This window comes from Thermobia domestica, chromosome 5 (assembly GCF_964235325.1).
Source record: "Thermobia domestica chromosome 5, izTheDome1.hap1.1, whole genome shotgun sequence".
NCBI classification, from domain to species: domain Eukaryota; kingdom Metazoa; phylum Arthropoda; class Insecta; order Zygentoma; family Lepismatidae; genus Thermobia; species Thermobia domestica.
Genome location: NC_137458.1, coordinates 183325649 through 183352586, shown reverse-complemented (window position 1 = coordinate 183352586; position 26938 = coordinate 183325649). Strand labels below are relative to the sequence as shown.

Below are 26938 nucleotides of genomic sequence, written 5' to 3'. Positions count from 1 at the left end.
GGGTATCGTCCCACAAATTTGTTTAACACATAACCAACACCAGAGGTGAACTATGATACGAGTAAGTCCGTTCGAAGGAAGCTTTCACGTGCCTGCCTTCGTTAGTACCAAGCGTGAACTTCTCGCTTCTGCCAACACCCGGGAAGATCCCGGAAGGATGTCGTTGGTTGACAGTGTCTTTTAGGATTTGTTATGGATATATTCACAAATTTTATATTCATAATGAATGCATAGTCATCGTATATTGCGTAGTCCTGGCAATACGTCTTTCAGTCCCGTGGGAAAATGAATTCGTAATCAAGACAGAGCAAGAGTTGCAGACCAAATTTAGGAAGTTAGTCTATAACCAATGAATATCTCGCGTGTTAGTCCAATATAAAACAGTTTAATAAAAAAAGAATACTGATTGGCAATTCTGTCTGCAATTCACACAGATTACAAGCACAGTTCCCACCGTAGTTGAGATAATACAACGTCAGTTTGTCGACCGTTGCACCTGGTCTGTCAATGTAACAATTTCGTATTTAAAAGGGTTTCCAAGCGTTGATTATCATTTATATGAAAAGTGTACACAAAATAGTCTTAGTAGCCAAAACCATAAGTTGGTAACTTCAATCAAGAATAGAAAAAATTGTTTGCTGTTTTGAAGCACTCTGCTAATGAAATAAAGATTCAGTTCAATAAAGAGTAGTTCTTTTGTATTATTCTGGGCGCCAACCTGTCTGAAAAATACCTATGTGCAAAGAAAACAAACAGTTTCTTACCTGCTGTAAAGTGTTCAGAGCAAAGCAAGAAAATAACTTTTCTTTCACTTGAATAAAATATTAATTTTGCATGATGGTTAACATCGGCGAAAATATACAGTTTGTCCAATAAATGAGTCGTTATGGCCAACCTGACGGTCATATGGTGGACAAACAGTGTACGTGCGTTTTCTCGGATTCTCACATTTCCTGGTACTTTCTTTATTCGACCATTTCATTTATTATCACCGCTTCCGTTAGCTTCGGTACGTAATCGTGGGACATTAAACTATTAAAAAATTACAAAAAAAAACGTATATTTTATCGATCATTCGATTCGTTATCGTACGTGCCTTCGATGCGGCAGGTCCGGGTTTGATTCCTGGCAGGAGCTCATGTGCTTCGGATCAAAACAAACCAATCAAGCTGTGCTTTGATTTGTGATGGGAATTCAGTGTTCATTAATATAAAGCGGAGAACAGAAGAGTATACAATTACATTGAGCAACAAAGTAGGATATTTTCTTATCCACCAAAAGAAAGGAAACATGGATTGATATAGAAATACTAACACTTCCTTAAATAGAAAATGTCATAATAATATGCGAAATAGTGAAGTTTTACTGTTTAGCAGTAAGTACCAGGCACTACTAAGAAGTAAATATGTAACTGTTTCTATCTCTGAAAGTTCTTTATTCTATAAAGATTAAGTATATGTGTCCTAATACTCACAAAAGTTTTTAATCAGCTGATTGGGACGGACCTCGCTTTTGATGAACAGTATTAATGAAACTCGACGAGGAAGCTGTTTTCAGTCCCAACGTATTGCCTTCATCTACAGATCTTAATTTGGTTATATCTTCAACGAGCTCGGAGATATGGCTACTGAACGAAGTTACACAAACAGCCTGACACAAGGTACATCTAGCCTTTTTAAAATTCTCGAATGATCCTTCACAACCCCATGTTCGAGAGCTCTGAGGAGCAAGCAAAATGCTCCGTTCGATGCATCTCCAGATATTCTACTATCTGATGTTTTCTTTCAGCCTTTTACCTCCAACCATTTCTGATTACGTTTTACCTGAGACACCGCCATTTTGGCCATTCTGTAAGCGGTGACCCACACGAAAATAATTTTCGCTACAAACGTTGTTCATTTTTCCGTGACTTTTCCCACGATATATAAAAAGACAAACCTGGGTATTTGAGGTTTTCAATTGACCCCTAGAACCTCATGTTAAGGGGGTCCTGATGCTAAAGCAAAAATCCTCGACTCGATGCGTTGTTTGCCACTTGTCTATCTCAGTTTTTGTTTCATCCTTTTATTTCCAGCTGTTTGTCTGTAGACACTCTACAAAGTTAACAAAGTCAGTCTGTATATAACAATGTGGAACAAAAACAGTATTATTCATACATGTATATGACGATAAGTAAAATAATCACATAAAGATGGACACGTCTTAGAAATGGCCTAATTATTTTTATGTATGGTGATTTTAATATATAATACGTAGTACATGCTCAGCTGAAAATGTTCTAATAATTCTGTAAAAGGAAGATCGTTGTATGTATTGTCCATTTCATGATTTTGTTTTTTAACAGTAATTTTTCATACCATTATAAGTCTGAAAACAGTTGCATGTATTCTATGGCATTTTGACAGCATCTAATGGCATTAGTAGTTCATGGATTCAGAATAAGTCATTACTGTTTATCTTAGCACTTGATACGTATAATGAAAGTCTTATATCTTCAGCTGGAAGATAGACGTTTGACAAATTAAGAAAGTTTGCGAGAAAATTGTAAAGATGTCACACGTTCAATAATATATGAAAATTCCTCACAAAAGCTTAAAAGAGAATTCGTCTGAAGTGCAAAATTAAATAATGTAGGTTGTATCAAAAGTCCGGCCCATAAGTCAACTACGGTATGAGTAAAGATACGAAAGAATGGAGAGCGAGGCATGTTGTTGGAAATGGATAGTTTCCAATTTAAAATAGTGGAATTTTCCCAGTTGCATCAGCAGTTTGGCTTCCATACTGTTAAAGGATTCGATGTTCAATGAAAAAGCAACGTTGTCAATTCAGCATTTTGTTCTCTTTGTTTCTCACCATACCAACAATACTGCATTGGTGGAAAGCGGATTCGAGATTATCAAGTTTCCTTACATGATAATGTACACGTTCCCATGTCATTTTTGCGTGCCCTCGTGTTTCGTTCTTCAAACTGCTGAACTGAAAATTCCTTTTGCATTTAACAAAGCTCCTTACCAGAATGGATCACAGACTGTTGGAGCAATTGGAAAAATTCCGCATTTCAGATTGAAAAAGACGTATTTCCAACAATTTTACTCTCTTTCTACTTCCGTGTGTGGCCACTCATGACAGATTTGTCTTATATCCCCGAACTTTACAGATGAGATGGAAGTTAAAATGAGAAGAAGAAAAAAAAAAAGTTGAAAATATTTTTTAGTGTATTTTACTTTCTTGACTCTTTTACTTGAATCTTGACTTATTGCTTGAATCTTACCTTAATTTTGTAAAATAGCTACCAAATGACACTATGGGATAAATATCACATTAGTAAATCGTACGAGTAAACCTACGTTTGTGTTCCGTGACACTTTTCCTTGTCTTAGTGAATGATGTCTTCGCTTCACCCTGGAAGTTTTTTCGGAATTAGTTTTTCTTGTACTTGATTCCTTGTGCAGTCATTGTTGAAAGATATTTCTCTGGAAAATTTAAGAAAACCACTTAAAAGAAACATTTAACTTTTTCTTATTTACACATTTATTCATCTTTTTCGAAATCAATTTATCGTAGAAAGTTTTTACTGTGAAAATCACTATTATTGTTCTTCACAAATACTATTTGAAGGATAAAAAGGATGGACACATTCACATTTAATGAAATCCAATGTGAAAAATTTCCTTCTAAAAGCTTTTCTCGTATTACACAAGACAGATCTCAGTTATTGTCTACAGATATTATTAGAACTAGTTTTAAAAAAATGTATGTGATTCTTACATTGTGGAAAAATGGAAGAAGTCCACATCATAATTTCACAACAGATCTCAAAGTAACCGTCATCAGAATGATAAAAACAAATGAATGCTCCTTACCTGTGTGGTCGAGCGTTTTCGGAATACTGTGCAGCATACGAACTAAATTCGGAATGAAGTTCGCCGTGACATTGGTAAGAGTTTTGAAAGTTCTTTGTTTAGATGTAAAAACTATTACAAAGATGAGTTGACCACTTCATAGGTATACGGAACTTTTGTGTTCATATACTAACAAGCAAGATTTTCCAAGTGTTACACTACGATTTGCTTGAAATTCCTGGAGTGAATAAACGAATCAAAACTAGAACGTACGTTTATATATATATATATATATATATATATATATATCAGCCAACGGGGAGGATGAAGGAGGTAAACACCCCTCTAAAGTAGGAACATAGGGCAATATGACACATTTTAACGAGGCAATAACTAGCAACACACAACGCGGATTTGCTCGAAAATTCTGCAGTCAATAAAGGAATCAGAACTAATGCATCTTACTTTTTCTTTTATTGGCCAACGTGGGGCATGAAAGGGGTAAACATCCCTTAAATGTCGAACATAGGGCAATATGACACATTTTAGCAAGGCCATAACTAGCAACGCACAATGTGGATGTGCTTGAAAATCCTGCAGTGAATAAAGGAATCAAAAGTAGGACATACTTGTTTATATATATCTCGGCCAACGTTGGGGATTAATATTGTAAACACCATCCTAAAGTGCGAACATACGGAACACTACACCTGTTAAGACCATAACTAGTTACGCCGTTAGATATACACATTGTGCGCCCGCTTAAATGCTCACAGCCACGATTTGAGGCTGTAAATGAAGCCACGTTATGCTCCTGACTTGCCTGGAGAGCCCACGGTTGCAGATCTACGTCATGCAGCGGTAAATATACACCTATTGCGGTTTGAACGTTTTAAAATATGGCGATCGACACCTTACGCAATTTGTCTTTGCGTGTTCGACCTGAAAGACTTGCTTTTCCCAACGGTACGACTGTTTTTCAAGACGTTACTCTCTTGGAGTGTCGAATAACGGACTGTAACAAAAATCTCTGTCGTTTTCCACTCTTCTATAATTCGACTGCTTTTATCTTTTATTCCAAGTTCACAGACTAACCACTCATATCACCGCAGGTTCCCGATGCTCTACTTCCACATATTCCTCGGACGTTTCATCCAGTTCTCCAGAGTCGGTGATGGCATTTGGTTTCATGATATCCTCATTTAAAAATCAAAGTGTACAGTAATGTTTTCGTTGGATATTGGCGTGGCTCTATCTGCAGCGTCATTGATCAATTCCCGGAGACAGTTTGCAAGGTGTGTCTCTGCTCTGTTTGGAGGTGGATCTGGGATGTCTACAATAGTAAAATACGCTGTAACATTTAATAGGTTTACACCCATTTTGGACTTGGCCCTATAGCTTTGACTTATTACGGCTCAATAAAGATAAAGATCAGCATGCCTTATATATAATAATATACCGTTCAGTGCACGTCATCAATGATATGTAGGACACAAGGCACACAATTAACACATTTGACCATTGTTCACTGATAACTTACCGGCACATTTATACTTGAACATATTGCTCTGCTCTGATAGACGCTTTACTCAGGCGTGATTGTCTTTTTATTAATATGAGATAACATTCCGTTCGTAACGTATTTATCCAGGATAAAACGAATTAAATTAGTGTCCAATTGTATTTGAATTGTTTGTGATTATCATTTAATTTCTAGTATCGTTTGATGTAACTGCTCTAAACACTCAAAATATTGCTTTCTGAAACAGATGCAAAAAACAATTCAAACTGTAGTAACGAATTCCAATCTCATCTCTCACCTTGGCCAATATTTACAAGTGGTCCATCTATTGTTTTTCTTCAGTCTCTCCATAACAAATTTCAAGACAATCAGATCTGTGTATTTATCGTTCAGGAATTCATAGCACTTCTCACATTGTGTGCAGACGGTGACACAATATTCGTAATTGATTCGCCATTTGCCAGACATATCCAGTACTATTACAATGTGTTCCCCTTACTGTTTCTTCCTCTACGAATTTTAAAAGCGTCTAGCGAATCGAGAGAGTGCGTTGCTAGTTATGGTCGTGCTAGAATGTGTTATATTGCCGTATGTTTGCACTTTAAAGGGGTGTTCACCACTTTCATCTCCCACGTTGGCCGATATGGAAAAAATCACATATGTCCTACGTTTGATTCCTTCATTCACTCCAGGACTTTCAAGGAAATTCACTTTGTATGTTGCTAGTTATGGTCTTGCTAAAATGTGTCATAGTGCCTTATGTGGCACTTTGAGTGTTTACCCCTTCACGCCCGGCGTTGGGCGATATATATATAAAAAAAACAACAACAACAAAAAGAAAACGCATGTCCCACTTTTGTTTCCTTTATTCTCTCCAGGAGTTTCAAGCAAATCGTAGTGTGACACTTGGAAAACCTTGCTTGTAAGTCGTACTTAGGGATGACCAACAAGAACATTTTTACCCAAATGAAAAACGAAAACATTCGAGACTCCATGGGCAGTGAAATCTGAGTGTTTAATCCCGCGTTCTCGAAAACTTTCGATTAACTTCTGTTCTTAACTAACTGGATCTAGTTTTTACTTTGTCTTCCTATCTCTGTGAAATCCATTTACTCCTTGGTATTTCTAATGGTCGTTTTCTGATTAGATTTTCAGTTAAAATTTCTGAAAGCTTACCTACTTTGGTTCATTCTGGCTGCATGACCTCCTTACCTGAGCCTCCTAGACTTAATGACCCTTACAATGTTTGGTAAACGATATAAATTATGTGGTTCCTCGTTGTGAAATTTCCGCCATTTCTTTTTTCGTTCCTCTTGAGTCCGAATATTCGTCTCAGGATCTTGTTCTCAAATACTTTGTCTGCGTTCTTCCCTCAGAATAAGCGACCCTGTTTCGCAGCCGTACAGCACAACTGGCATAAAATATCGTTTTATATATTTTAAGCTTTAAATTCCTCAACAGGATTTCCGAAGATAAAAAAGATTTTGAACTGAAATAAATAGTTGAATTTTCTACATAATAAATTAATTTTATTGCTGGATCTGTTGACACTCTGTGGACAGTCATTTGTTTTCATAATTTAGGTAACTGGAACGAAACAAAGTAAATGACATCAACGTTAACAGTGATAAATGAAAAGTTATATATACTTTTTATAACGACAAATGAAAAAACTTAGTGGATTTTATATCAATAGGAAAAATTCGCAGGAATGCGTTAAAAGAGATGGCTACATTCAAATAGGAAGACTCGCGAAGAACAATTACAACAACTTTCGCAATAGAAACGTTTTAAGGCAAAAACAAAATGTCCAGAAAGTGAATAAGTGAGGAGGTAATAAATAGTGCACAAGTTTAATACTTTTTCAGATGATCTTGTTTTCGTTATTTTTTCAAGGAAACAATAATTATATAAAGAATCAACTATTAGAAGTATTCGTACTGAAGAATGTTTCAGAGCAAACTGATACAATTCACTAATATAAGAAAAACTGTCACGGGATACGAACGTAAGTTTACCATAATGATACTTAATTTCCAAAATGTAATACGCAATAATGATGATTAGCTCAGCAAGTGAAAATGTTACATGTTTATAAAATATTTCCATACTGGAAATCATTAACTTGCTTATATTGCATTCATACTCTGCGTATTATACATAGCTTCTATTCTTGCAGTTACACTGGTTTGCTATTTTGTGCAGAAGTATTAAATTTTGGCATCAGTGAGTTGTTTGAAGTATCTGTAACAGTTTGACTCTTTTGTAGATTTCAGGCTAAAGGAATGGACATAGGAGTTACCGATGATTCTTTGAATGGTATTCCATACGAAGAATCGTCATCGTCTAGTGAAGAAGAGGAAGTGGATGAAGATGTCGACGTTGAAGTCGTCCGTTCCTCAAGGAAGAAGAGAGAGAGACCTGTGAGTTTTAGTAAAATGGACGACATAAAATCCAGGTGGGAAACTGGTCAGGCTGCACGGCGAGAAGAACTGCGCGAAGAGCGCAAGGAAGAAATACAGAGGCTGAGATCTCGACTTTTCATGGTAAGTTCCCGTAAAACACAACACAGGTATTTCTTTTTTCGTCTGCTTCTTTTGGTATGAGGTACACAAACTTTTCTTTTAAATACCAGGTATCCATAAAAGTTCGTGCCGCATTTTTCAGTGAGAAATAACAACCCCTTTAACTCTGTGAAAGTGCATTTTATTCAGCAAAATAATCTTCAGTTTCAATTACGTGTTCGCAACATGCTTATAAATCTCACGTTTGCAAAACTCCTTGTCCATGGAAGCAAAAATTGTCCTGTGGCCTGCATTATAGTCCCAGTTTCGGAAGTGTTGCTCACAACGTGTTCGCAACATGCTTATAAATCTCACGTTTGCAAAAGTTCTTGTCCATGGAAGCAAAAATTGTCCTGTGGCCTGCATGATACAGTCCCAGTTTCGAAAGTGTTGCTCACGCAAATGATTATTCATAACCAAAAGCAAGTGATAGTTCGATTAAGTAATGTCCAGGGAGTAAGGAGGATGAAGAGAAGCTTCCCAACTGTGTTGATCACCCCTTTCGTCGCTTTCCTCGTATGAGGTCTAACGTGTCGTGAAGGATCACTCGTTTCGTTTGACTAGTGCTGGCTGCTGGAACCCTTTGCAACTGGGACGAGTACATCTCGGCTGTGATGGCTTGCCACTGTCTAGCAATTCAAAGTGCATAATGCCAGGGTTGGTCCACCAAACACAGAGCAGTACCGTATGCTCATGAATATTTTGTTTGGAGGTAAATGTCACAGTACCAGGGCACGATCAATGATGTTTTTTTTGAGGTTACTCTATAACACTCATTCTTCGTCACATGTCAATATGTCTGCCTTTTTTGTGACATGACAGCAATGAAGAGCAAATGGTGAGCCGCTGGAGTTTGCGTTTTTCGGTCAAAACGTGAAGAATTCCTTACTGAGATTTCAATTTTTTCCAAGGTTGTGCAGATGCAGTCTAATGGTTTACTGCAATGCTCTAAACTCTTTTGCAAGTTTTGTGCACTTTTGACGTGGATCACGCTCGATGAGTCGATAGTGGATGAATGTCCACCTCGTGACTTGTCCTCGAAGCTCTCCTCTCTCGATGCAAATCAACGGAACCACTTTCACGCTTTGCGTTAATTTACTGATGCTCTCTAAAAGTGGAGCATATCTTTGGAGCAGCTTCTATAGCATTGCTGCCCAATTTAAATTTCTAAACTAAACATGGCCGTAAAATATCCTTTGAGACTGACGTCTTCATGTCAGAATCATAGTTCCTGCAGAACTGCTTTCGACACGAACGACACTCCTCACAATTCTGTACTGAGTGACAGTTGATGGGAATGTCAACATCTGACGTCATGCAGATAAGGATTGTCGACACGTGAAGCTTGGATATCGCCTATATGGTTAATAGCTGCTCAGATATCGTCAGGTTCATCCTGTTCATTACCACATATACATTTCCTGATAATTGGAAAGAAACTTTAGCTTGTCCAGTCTCGAAAACAGAGAGAATACATGCAATCTAGAATCATAGGACCATTGGTATTCTCTGTTTTTGCTAAAATCTAAGAAAAATAATACATGTGCATATTTTTAAATGTACACAGCAGGCTTTTTCAGAATTCAAATACTAACCTACATTCCAATCTTTCTGTTCAACTATCATTAATTTGTCAGCTATAACTAAATGGATAGCAATTATACTGGGTTGATAGTCAGGTGGATATTATTCCTACTGATTTGAGGAAAATATTTCAGACTGTTGATCATGTTTCATTTATGAACCAAAATCATTTAATTGTTAACATCTTCCGTCAAATTCTTTGTCTTACTTAAGTAATACAATGATCGTAGAGAATCCATGTGAAACACCTTAAGCAGTTCTGTAGCTCAGGCATGGAACTAAGTGGTGCATTGCATCAAAAGGTACAGTATTCCTTTAAGTACCGTTTATGACTTTCATGCATCCCTCCATTCGAAGAAATACTTTAATGATTTATCCCTCTACAAACGATATTTTCTTTTCTTCATCGCCTCCGTGGCGAAGTCGGAAGAACACGCGCTTAGTAATCATAACGTTGGTGGTTCGCACAAACTCCGGTGTGTAATGTACCATTACAGTTGAGAGTAATGACAACATTTTTTTACTCACCCTGTACCTTGCAAAAAAATTTTTTAATTCGATTTCGGTTTAATTACACGATGTATTTATTCTCTTTACTTCAAATTAAATGTAATGAATCGAAAGGTCTCATTAGGAATCATATTTTCACTGAATAACATATTTATTTATATTTTGATTAATTGTAAATCTCATTTTCGCATATACAAGTTGAATAGTTACAAGGTTTACCATTCTGACGTCATACCGAAACATAGTTCCGCCATTGGAAACAAATTTCTTAATTTCAGACCAATTTAGAATTTGACCAGGTAACTAAATCTTCCCTCACCCCCTCTCACTAGTCCATAGTAACTTTCAGATCCGGTTATATCTGGATTTCACCAATTTCTATTTGCTTTGTAATTTCCGCGGCTGAAAGATTTCGCCCTGATTGGAGGAATCCTCCTACCCCTGTCATTTTCGGTGCAATGTTATCATTCTCAGCTAAAACACCTTACGAAGTACAACCTGTGAAAGTGATCACTATATTTTGACTGTAAAGGGACTGAAATCTTAAGGAGAATTAAGGTAACATCTACTTTAATTTAATAGTTAAAGACTTACCACGGCTTAGGAGCCCAAACCTCTGCATTTTTTATTAAAGGAAATATAATTCAGTGAAATATAAAATTCCGGTTGACAGGACGCCATGTTGCTGCCAAGATAGGATGGACAGAAAGGAGAGTGATATTTGATCCTTTCATATTCAGTTAGGGATTAGGGACAATACGACCTGTTTAGTGCATTTTGTTCGTGTATTCGGTAGATGTGATTTTTTTTATTAATCAGTAACTGCATGTATCTCGTAGGTTTCATAGCTGTAATACTAATCAGCAGAATGGCAGCTTAATTTAACTAAAAGGGCTCCTATTCATTTTCCGAATTGAACCATTTCTAGCGGGGAGATGGGTTAGTTATTGTTTGTATTAGGGCCTTTTCCCCTCTCAGAGGGAAAGGTCCCTCAATAAACTTTAAGGAGCCCCCAGGGCTTCAAACTCCAGTAAACATGTTTTAAACAATTGGCCAGGTCAATTGGACCTAGGGTTTACTCTTCTCATTTTGTCTCCCTAAAGTTCAATAGAGCCAAATTTATATACCGACAAGGGAGTAATGTGTTTTAAATCTAATATGCTAGGTTACTTTCTTCAACATGCATGTAATTAAATGGTGCTTGTTTGGTTTAGTAGTTTAGTATATATATTGTTATGTGTAGTTAGTAGTGTTGTGTGAATGTGTGACGTCACTGTGTGAGGACAGTGTATGTACGTATGTAAGCTCATTATCATTTTTCTAACTAAAAATAACTGAACCAGAATAAATATTATAGATTTGATTAGCCCTTAAGAGATCCGGGGTTTTTGAGCTATTTTTTAGACTTTCAGTCAAGCAGCTAGTGCATCGTCACTATTTATCCTAGGATCATGGTTCATACCTCATTCTCTTCAGAATGGAGCTGGCTTTCAAATGGTACCACTTGCATGCTCATACCGTATACCAGGAGCGGGAAAAATGATGTCAAAGGGAAAATTTTGGAGGGAAATTTTTTTCCTCGCACTTTGGGCCCCCCTGGAGCGACCCTGTGTGAACGTAGCCACCTAAAAAAATCTCATAAATAGTACTTGGTATACTGAATGTGTGTGCCAAATTTCAAGTTTCTATCTTGAATACCAAGGGCGGGAGAAATTTTATCAGGAATTCCCACCATGCCCCAAATTACCGTAAAACATCATGATCTCAGGTAAAAAATTTCCTGAAACATCCCTAATTACCCTAGCGTTATGTTTCGCCCATCATTCTTTTCAGAATAGAACTGCCTTTCAGGCGGTATGACTCACGTGTCTCCATTATGTATCTAAGGCGGGAAAATTAGGAAAAACGGGATTTTTTGAGTCTAAATGGCCTTTTTCCAACTTTTAGCCCCCCTGGACCCCCCTGTTTTAACGCAGAGATCTGACAAAAAAAATCTGGTAAATACTACTTGGTGGGGTGAATGTTTATGCACAATTCCAATTTTCCAGGTGCAAAAGTAAGCCCGCCAAAAAAAAAAATATACCGACAATGTCCCATATTCCCGTATACAGAGGGAAATTTTTAAACATTCCCTGAGACATCCCTAATTACCCTAGGGTCATGTTTCGCCCATCATTCTCTTCAGAATAGAACTGCCTTTCAGACGGTATCATTCACTTATCTCTATTTTGTATCTAAGACAGGAAAATTCCGTAAAAGGGATTTTTTTTGGAAAAAAATTCCCTTTTTCAACGTTTAGCCCCTCTGTACCCCCCTGTTTTAACGCAGAAATTTGAAAAAGAAATCTGGTAAATACTACTCGGTGGACTGAATGTTTGTGCACAATTTCAATCTTCTACGTGCAAAAATAAGCCCGCCAAAATTACTTTACCAGGGTGTCTACTGGTCATGAAAGTCATGAAAAAGTCATATATTTTGCTTAGTGGTCATGAAAGCCATGAAAAAGTCCTTTATTTACCCAACTGGTCATGAAAATCTGAAATTTCAGAGTATATTTTTATACTTCATACCTTTTATACCTCATGCTGCATGTACTGAAACAGTTGTATCATTTCAGTAATTGTGAGAATTTCCCCCACCAGTTAGTGCTGGCTAACTGGTACTTTACTGTCTTCCTAGCTGCTCCCCATTTCATCTTCTAGTCTCTGTAATATAGTAACAACTTTTTACTCTCCAACTTTCTGATCTGCTATTTCTTTACTTCTAAGAAATGTAAATTGTGTATTTTTGGGCCTTTAGACTTATGCAAATAATATTATTCGTTTGAGTTTGCAGATTTTAAATTTGATGATCTATTTTTTTAAAACGAATTTCTTTTATAATTTGTTTTGCCTTTGGGCAGTTCTCTGAGTGCTTAGTTTCAGACAAATTTCTGCTAGATGGATAATTATACTCAGAATTAAAACTTCAAATACAGTATAGAGTGATTCACTGGTAAGAACAGGCCCGTATTTAGGTAAGTGCTATTCTGTGCTCGAGCACAAGGCGGCAAAATTTTAGATTCTTTGTTTAAGATTCACAATAAGTGATATTTAAGACTAGCAACCCGCATAGTTCCAATGCACCACTGATGGTAGGGGTTTATTATTACTAAGGGTAAATTTTTATCGCCATGGTCATGAAAATTTGAACAAAAAGGTCATGAAATGTCATGAAAAAGTCATGAATTTACTTTCTGGTATTCTAGTAGACACCCTGTTTACATACCCCCCCAAAAAAAAGTATTACACGAAAATATAAATTTTAGACTTATGACGTCATCACCTATGTCTCGACACAGGGAGGTGTGAAACCATCCGTAATGTCTTCTGCAATGCCTCTGGACTTGAAAAAAAAAAAAAAAAACCGGACGTAAAAGCTCAAATAGGAGAGTTATAACGCAATGTACTACCATGAGCAAAATAAATGACGCGTCTCTTTATTTTGAAGTTTTTTGAAAATATCTCCGTTTTCTTTATATGTTCGAAATTTCGGAAGGTTTCCCCAGCAGGACAGGTTAATAACAAACCCGTTTTTAATATTTGTGTTAGATATTAGCTTAAAATAAAGAAATTAGAAGCAAAAAACATTAAATCGACAGAAATCTCGAGAATTACCAACTCTGCTAAAGTGGGAAATTTTCAAGAACACGAGGGAATTCTGCATTTCAACACGAAGCAGCGACATCTATGTCATTGAGAGAAATGTGGATTAAATCTACAAACTAAACTTTTAACGAATATTTCTAGTATGTCTTATTATATGCATTATCTGCAAACTCCAAATATGTGAATATATGCTAAGTATTAACATAAAGATAGAGCAAATAGTGGAAATTATCTATGGAAAAGGACGAATTGGTAGGACGATCGTAATGAAATATCGTCTTTACCGAAACAGGCTCAGTTCACGTAAAAAGCAAATAGCTCAGTTAGTTAAAGCAACGAGTCTGTATGCTGAAGGTAGCGGGTTCGATCCCCTGGAAATGCCGTTGTCATTTTTATCACTACACTACGGTTATTTTATTTATTTTTTTATGTGGGAAAGAATCAAATTGTAACGTATGTGTAAAACTCATGACGATACCAAAAAAAGAAAAAATGCCGTTGTCGCACTTGCACTAGCGTCCCTAATTTTGTTTGCAAACAGTTTCGTAATTATTTCCCCTGTGCTCACTGCTCACCATATGCTCGCTGGCGCATAACGAATGTTTTCCAGTAAATGTTAATTCTAATTTGGGGAATTTTATAAAGTTTCACAATATTTCTCACTAGATAGTCTTCTATCTACGTGTTTGGATATTTTGATAACAGATGTCCCTATTAAATGTTTAATTTTCCCTAGATGTTTAATTACGGAAAAGTTTTACAATGTATTTGTATTGAATTGAAATTGTTTTGAATTTACTACATAAGGTAAGTAGACCCAAGGAGGAGAACTCAAGTAATTGATATTCTACGTAAAAGCAACCTATTGTAGAATGATGATGCTTCTTACCTTCAGCACATAATCTTTACGTTAGAGAGTCAGACAGAGAAAAATCCTGTTTTTCCTCCTCTATGACCACCCATCTTAAACCTCTACATATCGTTGTTCGTCTCACAAAATTTCGATGCTCCAAAAACATTCAAATAATAATAATAATAATAATAATAATAATAATAATAATAATAATAATAATAATCCTGAATATGCCATCCTTACATAATGTAAGGATATCTTAGTTTCCTAGTTTAAATCTCAAATATCTTAGTTTAAAATGCTTTCTTTAGTACTTATTTGAGCAACCATGTAGAAGGGGGTACGACTTTTTATTTTGCCCCTCTCATTTCAGTACCCTTCCAACAGAAAGTAATTTTTGATAAGCAGGACAGACAAAATGAATAAGAAATATATTTACAGCATCCTCTCCCCTTTCATGATTGGAATATCACGTAATATTTTTTATTCTACGAAAGATGGCCCTGTGCGGTTAGGGGTAGGTAACTAAAAGAATACCTAATATATAGCGCCCCTTGATTGTAATATTACCGCTTCTTTATTTGTACGAAGGAGCCCCTACACAATCAAGGGTGACAAAAAGAATAGGAAGAGTGTCTATTGATTCCAGTGGTGGATCCAGCACGAACTCCTGGGGGAGGGGAGGGGAAGTGAAAGATTCTTTTGATGATGTGAAGCTGTCACAAATTACCACTTAACTAAACTAAACAATAGTGGGGGGAACCGGAACCCAGTCAGTTTAAATTGATGTAAAAGTTTAATTTTTGGCTTCATATTAAAGTTTTGGTTTCAAATGAGAGTTTCAGTCTAAGTGGTCAATGATCAAATCTCGTGGGGCTCTTCAGTGTAGGCTAATACGGCCCCCTTATGAGAAAAGGCAAAATTGTTAACATGTTTATAACTTTCGAATTTTTCGTCTATTTTAAAGAAATATTTTGCTTCATATTAAAGTGTTGGTTCCAAATGACAAATTCAGTCCGAGTGGACAATGATCAAATCTCCGGGGGGGGGGGGGGGGCTCTTCAGTATAGGGGGCTACGGCTCCCTTATGGGAAAAGGCAAAAATATGAAAATGCTTATAACTTCCGAATTTTCCGTCTATTTTAAAGAAATTATTGGCTTCATATTAAAGTCTTGGCTTCAAATGACAATTTCAGTCCGTGTGGACAATGATCAAATCTCGGAGGGCTCTTCGGTGTAGGGGTTTCGGCTTCTTTATGGGACAAGATTCACGTAGTTGATATTGCAAAATTGTTTTATATATATGAGTGGAAACTTGCACCATTTGGTTAATTTTACCTCTTATGTTTTGCAGATTCATATTCCAAGCAATAGTTACTCCGCAGAGCTAAAAGAAGGCACTTACTAGTTTCATTAAAATGAAATGTCTTTTATGAGAGGAGCAGACGAACGAACAGGCACCCAAACGTTGGTTGAGTCGTACGGTTGAAACTCGTTAAGCTCGCTTCAATTATTATTATTATTATTATTATTATTATTATTATTATTATTATTATTAAAGCTTTTTGCTCCTAATTTATTTATTTTACTTTATTATTTAACGAATATATTGAAAATTGTCAGAGACACGTATGCAGTAATTTATTTCGGGAGGGGTCCGACTTCAATATTAGGATAAATTATAATAAAATTTTAAAAGATAATCCCCAAAATTAGGCTAAATTTACAGAAAAGTTGGGGTTTCAGAGGGGGTCCGGACCCCCTGGACCCACCCCTGAATGCGTCCTTGTTTGTCAGTAACATTTCCTCATTTTGAAACCTTCAAAAACTTCGGATAGACTATATAAAGGAAAACGAGTTATTTTCGATAAAATATCACTTCAAAGAGACGCGACAGTTTTATTGCACATGGTGGTATCCAACGTTCACAAGGGCAAGAATTCCTTCCCTTTTATTCTTTTGCTATTGTGCTGTATCGAAAGGTCAGGTTTGTAACATATTACTCCTACGAACAAGCATGACTGGCAGATAGGAATACTGAACACAACTCCAGAGAAATGCATGCTGAACTTACGTCTTTACGCTTTGGTGATTTGCCCTCAAGGTCAATCGAGTGGTAATTCAGTTCCGTCTCTGTTCTTAAGCCATGTTCGTATTACTTCGAACAGTTTTGATAATGAAAAGCATGCCTCTTAATATAACAGACTTCTTTCGCGTAAGAAATCGAAACTCAGTTGGTCAGAGCAACTAGTCTGTAAGAATTAGGTTGTTAGTTAGTTAGGAGCCCAGTACGAGTAAGGGTTTTTATTACTATTGTTTTTATGTTTTTTATGTGAGGAAAAATCAAATTGTGACATCCCGATATCAAATGTATTTGATTAGGTAGCTTTGTCTTAGCTAAATTTTAAATATCAGTAAGCGTCGAAATTATTTCACTAACCGATCAGTTACTGAACATTTCAAACACGTCAAACCAGTGGCATAACATGAAGGTTAACCTCTCCTCCGCAGTCCTTAGTTATGCGTCCGTACTTTCAAGGGCGGACTAAGGGCCGGGCGACTGCCCGGGGCGCCAGAGAAAGAGGGGCACCAAAACGAGCCTCAAAAAGTAAATTTTATAATGTGCTTTCTACTGACGTTTTTGGTTTATATTCTTGTAAAGTAGTGGCAATTATATGATCTTTTTCCATTTCACTATGGAAGAAGAGAGTTTCATAGTACTAAGGGGGCTGTATCGAAAAATTGAGAGATGGCATGTAGAATAAAGAGTGCCGGGAATTAAGTATTGTTTGTTTGTTTGCTTGAGTTCAGCGTTCCACGGTTATGCCTTAATGGGCAAGGGAGATATGGATACTAATTATAGTGGAATCCGAACCACTTTTATCGTTCAACAGTAATCCATCGGGAATTGGACCCGGTACCACAGAAGGCAGGCGTGCTAGCCACTAGACCAGGGGGGTGGAGTTGGTATTGTTTATAGCGGGCCATATTCTTTGTGAAGTTTTCCTAGGTAAGGATTTCTTTTTGAAAATGGGTTTAAAACAGGGGCGTCATTTAGGGAGGGCAGGGAGGGGCATTTGCCCCCCCCCTGAGTTTGAGATGTATATAGAGTTTATCATTAGAATAGTAGTAAATCAGTGAAAAACGCGAAATTTTACTTATATCAAGAGGTCTTGCCCCCCCCAAAGCAAAATCTGAAATGACGCTCCTGGTTTAAACTATTAAAAACACTATGATAAAATGTAAAATATAGGCTACTACTATGGGAAGGGCGCCAAAAAGTCACAGGAATAATAATAATAATAATAATAAATATGAATGTCTTTGGAGAGCCGAAAGTATGTGACACGAATCATTATAGGTAGAGCTTTAAGATGAGTGGTCATAGGGGAGGAAAAACAGGATTTTTCTCTCTCTGACACTCTAACGTTAAGATTATGTGCTGAAGGTAAGAAGCATCATCATTCTACAATAGGTTGCTTTTACGTAGAATATCTGTTACTTGAGCTCTCCTCCTTCGGGCAACTTTGCTTATGTAGTAAATTCAAAACAATTTCAATTTAAGACAAATATTTATAGAGAAAATTAAACATTTAATAGGGAAATCTGTTATCAAAATATCCAAACACGTAGATAGAAGACTATGTAGTGAGAAATTGTGAAACTATAAAATTCTCCAAATTAGAATTAACATTTACTGGAAAACATTCGTTATGCATCAGTGAGCACAGGGGAAATAATTACGAATCTGTTTGCAAACAAAAATTAGAGACACTAATGCAAATGCGACTTATTTTCTCTCTTTTTTTTTTCTTTTTTTTTTTTTTTGGTATCGTCATGAGTTTTACACATATGTTACAATTTGATTCTTTCCCAAATAAAAAATAAATAAAATAACCTTAGTGATAAAAATGACAACAGTCCTTCACGGGATTCGAACCGTCTACCTTCGGTATACAAACTCGTTGCTTTATCTAACTGAGCTATTTGCTTTCTTACGTAAGCTGAATCTGTTCTACAGTAAAGACGATTTTTCATTACGATTGGGCTAACAATTCGTCTTTTTCCATAGGTAATTTCCACTATTTGCACTATCTATACGTTAATACTTAGCATATATTCATATATTTGGAGTTCGCTGATAATGCATGTAATAAGACACATTAGAAATGTTTCGTTAAAAGTTTCGTTTGTAGATCTAATCCACGTCTCTCTGAATGACATAGATGTCACTGCTTCGTGTTGAACTGCAGAATTCCCTCGCGTTCTTGAAAATTTCCCACTTTAGCAGAGTTGGTAATTCTCGAGATTTCTGTCGATTTACTTTTTTTTGCTTCTAATTTATTTATTTTAAGCTAATATCTAACACAAATATTAAAAACGGGTTTGTTATTAACCTGTCCTGCTGGGGAAACCTTCCGAGATTTCGAACATATAAAGAAAACGGAGATATTTTCAAAAAACTTCAAAATAAAGAGACGCGTCATTTATTTTGCTCATGGTAGTACCATGAAACACCCCGTATGGTACAAATTGTACCATGGGATCCCCAAAGGGTTAGCAAGTGTAAGGGTGTATTTAGTACACAGTAGATTATTCCTTACTACAGCGCCATCGTGTCCGTTTTCGGTAATCAATTGTTTGTCGACATTACGTCAGTGCGTGAGTTAGTGATTTAGGTTGTTTGATTTTAGCCCCTTATTCTTAAATTACATCCAGTAGACATGGTTTTCGGTTCATATGAAAATACATTCATATAAAATAGCATGAGATCTTACTGTTCTGAAAATTACAGCTTGCTATGTCAATTAGAAACCGAAATATCCACTGAAATCAGGAATGCCTATTTTCTTAATAGAAGTAAGCCTACATGATGATACTGTTTGTTTCAAACTGCAATATTAAATTCTCTTTTCCCGTTGCTGTAGAGATATTTCATTGTTGCTTTAGTTTTATCAGCAAATCAGAAATAAAATCATCGTTGACAATTTAACTTTCAGTGAATGCACGTATGATTTTTTTTTTTCAAAACTGCGAAGTAAATATAATTTTGGTGTTTCGGAACAGAGTCCGTGGTTCGATGAATATTACCGTGTAGCAGTTAAGGCGTGACGGGTTGTGATAATTATAGATTTATAAGTGCATAATGTAATTTGTGTATGGCCTGCGTGTAAATGTATGTAATAGGGTGTCTGTAAAATATTACTTCGCGTGAAAATGAGTAAATAATGAATAAATGTAATGTTATAATAATAATAATACGATTGAATGAGATGATAGGACACCTGTACTTAAATGAATAGGCCCAGTGTATATTATATATTGAGAATCTGAATATGTTTACTGAAAATCTCTCGCGTTTTGTCTTCTACACTGATACATTCATCCGAGTTTGCTATTGGATAGTAATGTGTAGTTGGGAATTATATGATACTTCACATTTAAATATCTCATATTAACAGCTTCGGTTCTTAAGAATTCCATCAGATAGGGTATCATCATGTAGGAATTACTTTTGAAGGTTTACGGAAATGATAATTGAGAAAAATAACTGCTATATTCTGTGATCATCGGGAAGTACAGGTTTGGTCATTTGTACCTTTAACATTCATTGACTCTCCGAGATTTTTTTCCCACGTTGCTCACATTATTTACCATACAGTGTTCATATGGCTAATGGATTGCACTATCCAATTAAATCAACCGCTACTAAATTAATATCTAGGTCCATTGCGTACCCGGACGTCGACCCCTAGTCCTCTTAAGTATTTTCGTTTCTTTTCTTAAGTTTAATTAGATGATGATGGAAATTAATCTACGTCCCAGACCTTGGCATGTCTGCGCAGAGTAGCCATCGGTGATGTTTGGCCACTGAAATCACCGATCCAAAATTCAGTTTATTTATTTTTTTTTTTATTTTGGCAAATTACTAGTTAGGGATATCTTAGCTATTACTTACTCTAGTTTCATTACTATTCTGGACTTTCTTAGTTTTCTGAGAGGTCGGATGATTTTTTTTTTGAAATTCTAAGTTAGAGCCTACTCTAACCTTCCGGTGATTCCGGGGTCTTCAATGGCGTTGACCAGATACGGTGAGTGGTGGGATTTCCCTAAAGCCTTTGTCTTTCCGAAAATCCCATTGAGGGCACAGACTCGTCTCGTTGTTGAAGATATTTGTTTATCGGCTATTTATTTGGTAAGCCGAACCCCTTTTGGCATAAAAGAGAATATTTGGTTATAGGATGTTGTATACGTAAATTCGACCACTTATCTTTCGTAGTTGTAGAGTTCTGTCTCCTCTCTTTTTACCTATTCTTTCTTCTACTCCTTCTCTAAAGGTTTGTTTTTTTAATTTTTAACCTTCCTCTATCCCCGGTTTTGAAACTCATGAAAACATACAATGTTCATATCACTTATTTAGATCGTATGTACTAACTGAGACATCGAGGGATACAATTCGTGAAGGTATTTTCCGGTATTTCAGAACAACTCAGGACCGTTTTTCACGATACTCAACCCACCATGGAAGGGACTGACGAGAAGGTACACTACGATTTCAGATTCCCAGAGACTTGATTATTGTTCTTCGATCGTACAAACTATACCCATTGATTACTGACTTCTGGTATTTCTTTCTATTGATTGGTTATATGGTGTGTATGTATTAGTAGTTTGGGCCCACTAATTTCAAATAATCTTGATTTTTTTTTTCTTTCTCTGTATATACATTTATATATGTATGCTTACATAGTTTGAAAAGTTACGTGCCTGTTTTACTTGCTGTATTTCCACTTCTTGTGTCAAGTTAGTAAATAATATCAACCTTTTCTTTATACGCAGATCTTAGTAAATTGAATCTTTGTCGATTATCGGGTTTATATATATATATATATATATATATATATATATATATATATAGGATAATGGCAGTAAATATCGAACGCCCCCTAAATATCGAACACCTTGGTCATTTCGTTAAGAAATAAGAAAACTAAAAATGTTGCGTACTATCTGAAATTTGTGAACACACCCTTTCAAACCTGGCCTTATAAAAATCAATAGGTCGTTACGTTTCGATATTAGCGAACGCGGGAAAGTTTCCTAGTCTGTGGTTTTGGTGGGAAATTGGAGAAATCGCTATATCTTTTGTAAGGTGCAGCACCGCAGTAATAATCTTTTTTCCCATGTGTGATGGTGTCATTATGAGCTATCCTTTTAATAATACGATGTGTTAATATCAATATATGTATATTTATTCGTTATAATGTTACTTTTCAGCTATCATCTTATTTGAAGGGAAAAGAAAATAATGTTCCATATTCGAGACCCATTTCGTAATATCGAAATGCCGTTCGATAAAAGAGGTTCCTTTAAGGAAAAGTGTTCTTTTGTATCGAACATTATTGTAATTGGAAGGGCTATTGGTGAATTAAATATTAATTTAACTAAGTTGTTGATTTCTTTTGCACTGAATACCGAGTTTTACACTGAATTGTAAGCCATCCACCTTGTATCTGATAGTTCATGGGTTCAAACCGTTATAAAAATATTTAGATTTACAATTTTTAGTAATGTTTCGTCAAAGAGAGCCTATCTAATCGAGGTCTTACGTCGTGCTGATCGCATTATTTCACACTTCTGACCCGGGCTCTTCTCAATGTATAGACTAGTAACCCAGTTGAACTTAATCATAAATAATTGTTTACATTTTTGTTGAGTATCCGTAACTACTGCTCAGGATTTGACAATGAGCAAAATTATGATACCCAACAAGGAAGGTGTCCCCAAAATCAGAATCAAACCTGTCAGAAAATGAAACCATTCCATTATTCGTTATCTGCTTTGACAAGCTGTTCAGCATGTGTCCCAAAGGCAGGCATCGAGAACCTTCCATGTTCCTATCACAACTTTAAACGATAAATTATCTGGGCGTCAGAAGACTGAGATTGCTCTTGGCCGGAAGCCGTTCCTGAGCCCACAAGAAGAAGAAGGAATTTCTGAATGGGTAATGAACATGGCAAAGAGAGGATTTCCGCTTAAGAAAAGTAATTTACTGGACACTGTTCAGGAAATTGTACAGTCTTTAGGAAGAAGCACATCGTACAAGCATGGAAGACCAGGAAAAATTTGATTCAGGTGTTTTATGGGAAGACATCCTTGTCTATCTCAGAAGAAGGTTGAAACTACTAGCAAGGGCAGGGCTGCGGTTTTGGAAGAGAATGCGCGGCTGGTTTGCTGAACTTTAGAGCTATCTTGAATCTGAGGGATTAAGTGCAATAATGGAAGACCCAAGAAGGATCCTCAACGCATACAAAACAAACTTTCTGTTCCACATGGTTTCAGGAAAGTACCTTGGTGTGAGAGAAGTGCAGCGTCAAATTACAGCAACATCTAAAGAAAAAGAGGGCATAACAGTACTTGGCAATTTCTGTGCTGATGGTTGTTGCGCCCAAACCATGATTATCTACAGCAACATAAGACTTAAGCAAATTATGAAGAAGAATGTACTACCATGAGCAAAATAAATGACGCGTCTCTTTATTTTGAAGTTTTTTGAAAATATCTCCGTTTTCTTTATATGTTCGAAATCTCGGAAGGTTTCCCCAGCAGGACAGGTTAATAACAAACCCGTTTTTAATATTTGTGTTAGATATTAGCTTAAAATAAATAAATTAGAAGCAAAAAACATTAAATCGACAGAAATCTCGAGAATTACCAACTCTGCTAAAGTGGGAAATTTTCAAGAACGCGAGGGAATTCTGCAGTTCAACACGAAGCAGTGACATCTATATCATTGAGAGAGACGTGGATTAGATCTACAAACGAAACTTTTAACGAAACATTTCTAATGTGTCTTATTACATGCATTATCAGCGAACTCCAAATATATGAATCTATGCTAAGTATTAACGTATAGATAGAGCAAATAATGGAAATTACCCATGGAAAAAGACGAATTCTTAGCACAATCGTAATGAAAAATCGTCTTTACCGTAGAACAGGTTCAGTTCACGTAAGAAAACAAGTAGCTCAGTTGGTTAAAGCAACTAGTCTGTATGCCGAAGGTATTGGGTTCGAACCCCATGGAAGTGCCGTTGTAATTTTTATTACTGTGGTTATTTTATTTATTTTTTATGTGAGAAAAAATCAAATTGTAACATATGTGTAAAACTCATGACGATACCAAAAAAAAAAAAAAAAAAAAATGCCGTTCTCGCACTTGCATTAGTGTCTCTAATTTTTGTTTGCAAACAGTTTCGTAATAATTTCCCCTGTGCTCACTACTCACTACATGCTCACTGGTGCATAACGAATGTTTTCCAGTAAATGTTAATTCTAATTTGGAGAATTTTATAAAGTTTCACAATGTTTCTCGCTTGATAGTCTTCTATCTACTTTTTTGGACACTTTGATAACAGATTTCCCTATTAAATGTTTAATTTCCCCTATATATATTTAATTACAGAAAAGTTTTACATGTATTTGTCTTAAATTGAAATTGTTTTGAATTTACCACATGAGGTAAGTAGCCCGAAGGAGGAGAACTGAAGTAACTGATATTCTACGTAAACGCAACCTATTGTAGAATTATTATGCTTCTTCAGCACATAATCTTTACGTTGGTCAGACAGAGAAAAACCCAGTTTTTTCCTCTCCTATGACCACTCCTCTTAAAGCTTTACATGTAATGATTCGTGTCACATAATTTCGGCTCTCCAAAGACATTTATTATTTTTATTATTATGAAAATGAAATGAAATCTTTGAGTTTTACGTCCCACGTTTATGCCGGTTAGGCTAAAGGAGACGGTGATGATGAGTAATGAATGAAATGGTGGAATGAAGAAAGTGGGAGGAAATGGGAGAACCCCGAGAAAACCCACGCACACGGTGTTTGTCCACCACAAAGTTCACTTGCCAATATTATTATTATTATTATTATTATTATTATTACTGAATATACCACCCTTACATAATGTAACTTTAGATATCTTGGTTTAAGTGCTTTCTTTAGTAATAATTTGAGCAACCATGTAACAAAATTTAAAATGTATGAGGGGGCACGAAGTTTTATTCCCCCCCCCCCCCTCTCTCTCTTTTCAGCACCGTCCCAACAGAAAGTATATAATTTCTGACAAGCAGAGTAGACAAAATGAATAAGAAATATATTTAAAGTAACCTTTCCTCCTTCGTGAATGGAATATCACGTAACATTTTTTTATTCTACTGAAGACGACCCTAGGCCGTTATGGTTAGGTAACAAAAGTTGCTGCGACCAACTGAGTTTCGATTTCTTACGCGAAAGAAGTCTGTTATATTACGAGGCATGCTTTTCATTAGCAAAACTGTTCGAAGTAATACGAACATGGCTCAAGAACAGAGACGGAACTGAATTACCACTCGATTGACCTTGAGGCCAAATCACCAGAGTAGCTATAAACGTAAGTTCAGCATGCATTTCTGTGGAGTTCTGTTCAGTATTCCTATCTGCCAATCACGCTTGTTTGTAAGAGTAATATTTTACAAACCTAACCTTTCGATAGAGCACAATAGCGAAAGAATAAAAGGGAAGGAATTCTTGCCCTTGTGAACATTGGATACCACCATGTGCAATAAAACTGTCGCGTCTCCTTGAAGTGATATTTTATCGAAAATAACTCTTTTCCCTTTATATATCCGAAGTTTTCGAGGGTTTCAAAATGAGGAAACGTTACTGACAAACAAGGACGCATTTAGGGGTGGGTACAGGGGGTCCGGACCCCCTCTGAAATCCCAACTTTTCTGTAAATTTAGCCTAATTATTGGGATTATCTTTTAAAATTTTATTATAATTTATCCTAATATTGAAGTCGGGCCCCTTCCGAAATAAATTACTGTATACGTGCCTGCTGACAATTTTCAATATATTCGTTAAATAATAAAGTAAAATAATTAAATTAAGAGCAAAAAGCTTCAACACGGGCTAACTTTTGTCCACTGCCAATATTGTTAGAAGGGATATTAATAGCAAAAACTGCTAGTCAATGCTGAACCTTGAAACTTCACCCCGAACAGCAAGCCTATTATTGAGAACTACATATGAAACATTTTATCAAAACTTATCTAGCTTTTATCTGGCATGAAATTATTATTTACACTAAAATGCACTATCCTAAAATGTGTATCTAAACATTGCTCTGCGTATCTACGAAGCAATGAAAATTTTTTATCGAAATATTTGGGCAGGAAACTCTAACAGCCAACCATTTTATTTAAATCGTAATAAACCCTGTAACCGTGCGTTAACGTGAAGACAAAGCTTGGTCCATTGGTAATGTGTTGGAAGAATGAAAACTCAATGTTCGTAGGTTCGAATTTATCCACTCACCAGAACATTTTATTCTTATGTGTAACGATGAAATAAGAAAGAAAACATGTATAACCGTTAAGACAAAACTTCAACCAAGTCTGAAGAGAACAATACTAAAATAGTAACACAATGACGTCAACCAAGAATTATTTCATGTAGCGTTTGGACGAAATTACAACTGTCAACAATTGCAAAAGTAAAAACAGGCTGATAGGCGTAATGTAGTCTAGACTTCTGAATGCATTTACTTCCTCAAAACTTCCGTCTCGTCATTGGTATGCCGTTAGTCATGGTAAAACCTTTCAATTGGAAGTGAAATGACAAACTAAAACAGTTTTAAATCAATAAATGTCTATGTGTAAAAGTAGGTGTCTCTTATCTGTAGTTCTGAGTTCCTTTTACTTTGAAGTGACAAATGAGAGAAGTATGGTGATCGAAAAAAAAATCAAATTTGAGATTTCAACGAATTTACACGTATTATAGCCCCTAATACCGAAAAAGTTATTTTTTGATACATGTCCATCTGTTCGTCTTCCGTTCGCTACACTTTTGTGTGCACTCGCCTAGAGGCCAACCGTTCAACTTATCTGCACCAAATTTTAGTTTAAGATTTTTATAGTATTTCCTATAGTTTCTTTTATTTCCCTCCTACTCCCAAAACAAGGGTAGTTTCCTGTACGATGAAAATAGAAAAAATATATTTTCTAATAACTGGCTCTAACGATCTTGTTTTCTTTCTTTTTTTCATAAATCAATATTTAATTAGCAACCCAATTTAATGGTATAAGGCATTTATCTGAGAAAAATCTACAAGGGGTAGTTTATACTTAGGGGTGAGTTTTTTCTCAGTGATTTTCTCAAAATGGACTCAAGTGTTTTCGTTGATATTTCATAAATAAATATTTCATTAATAACTTAACAATATGGCATAAATAACTCGTTTGTCCTAAAAAAAAAATGCGAGGGGTAGTTTATTCTTGGTGGAGTGTGTTGTCTGGGTGATTTTCTCAAAAATGACTCAAAAGAGTTTATTCGTATTTCAAAAATACATATTTCGTTAATAACCG

The 26938-nt window shown here is 36.0% G+C and overlaps 1 protein-coding gene across 49 annotated transcripts in view; it reads left to right on the top strand.

The window, feature by feature from the left end:
- The window catches only part of LOC145686312 (uncharacterized), a 955404-nt gene that overhangs the window by 512772 nt on the left and 415694 nt on the right, over positions 1 to 26938 (top strand). For all 49 annotated transcript variants that reach the window (XM_081759464.1, XM_081759467.1, XM_081759462.1 and 46 more), the window contains one exon: positions 7634 to 7910. In XM_081759464.1, coding sequence (XP_081615590.1) covers positions 7634 to 7910 — 277 coding nt within the window. The remainder of the gene's footprint in view (positions 1 to 7633; positions 7911 to 26938) is intronic.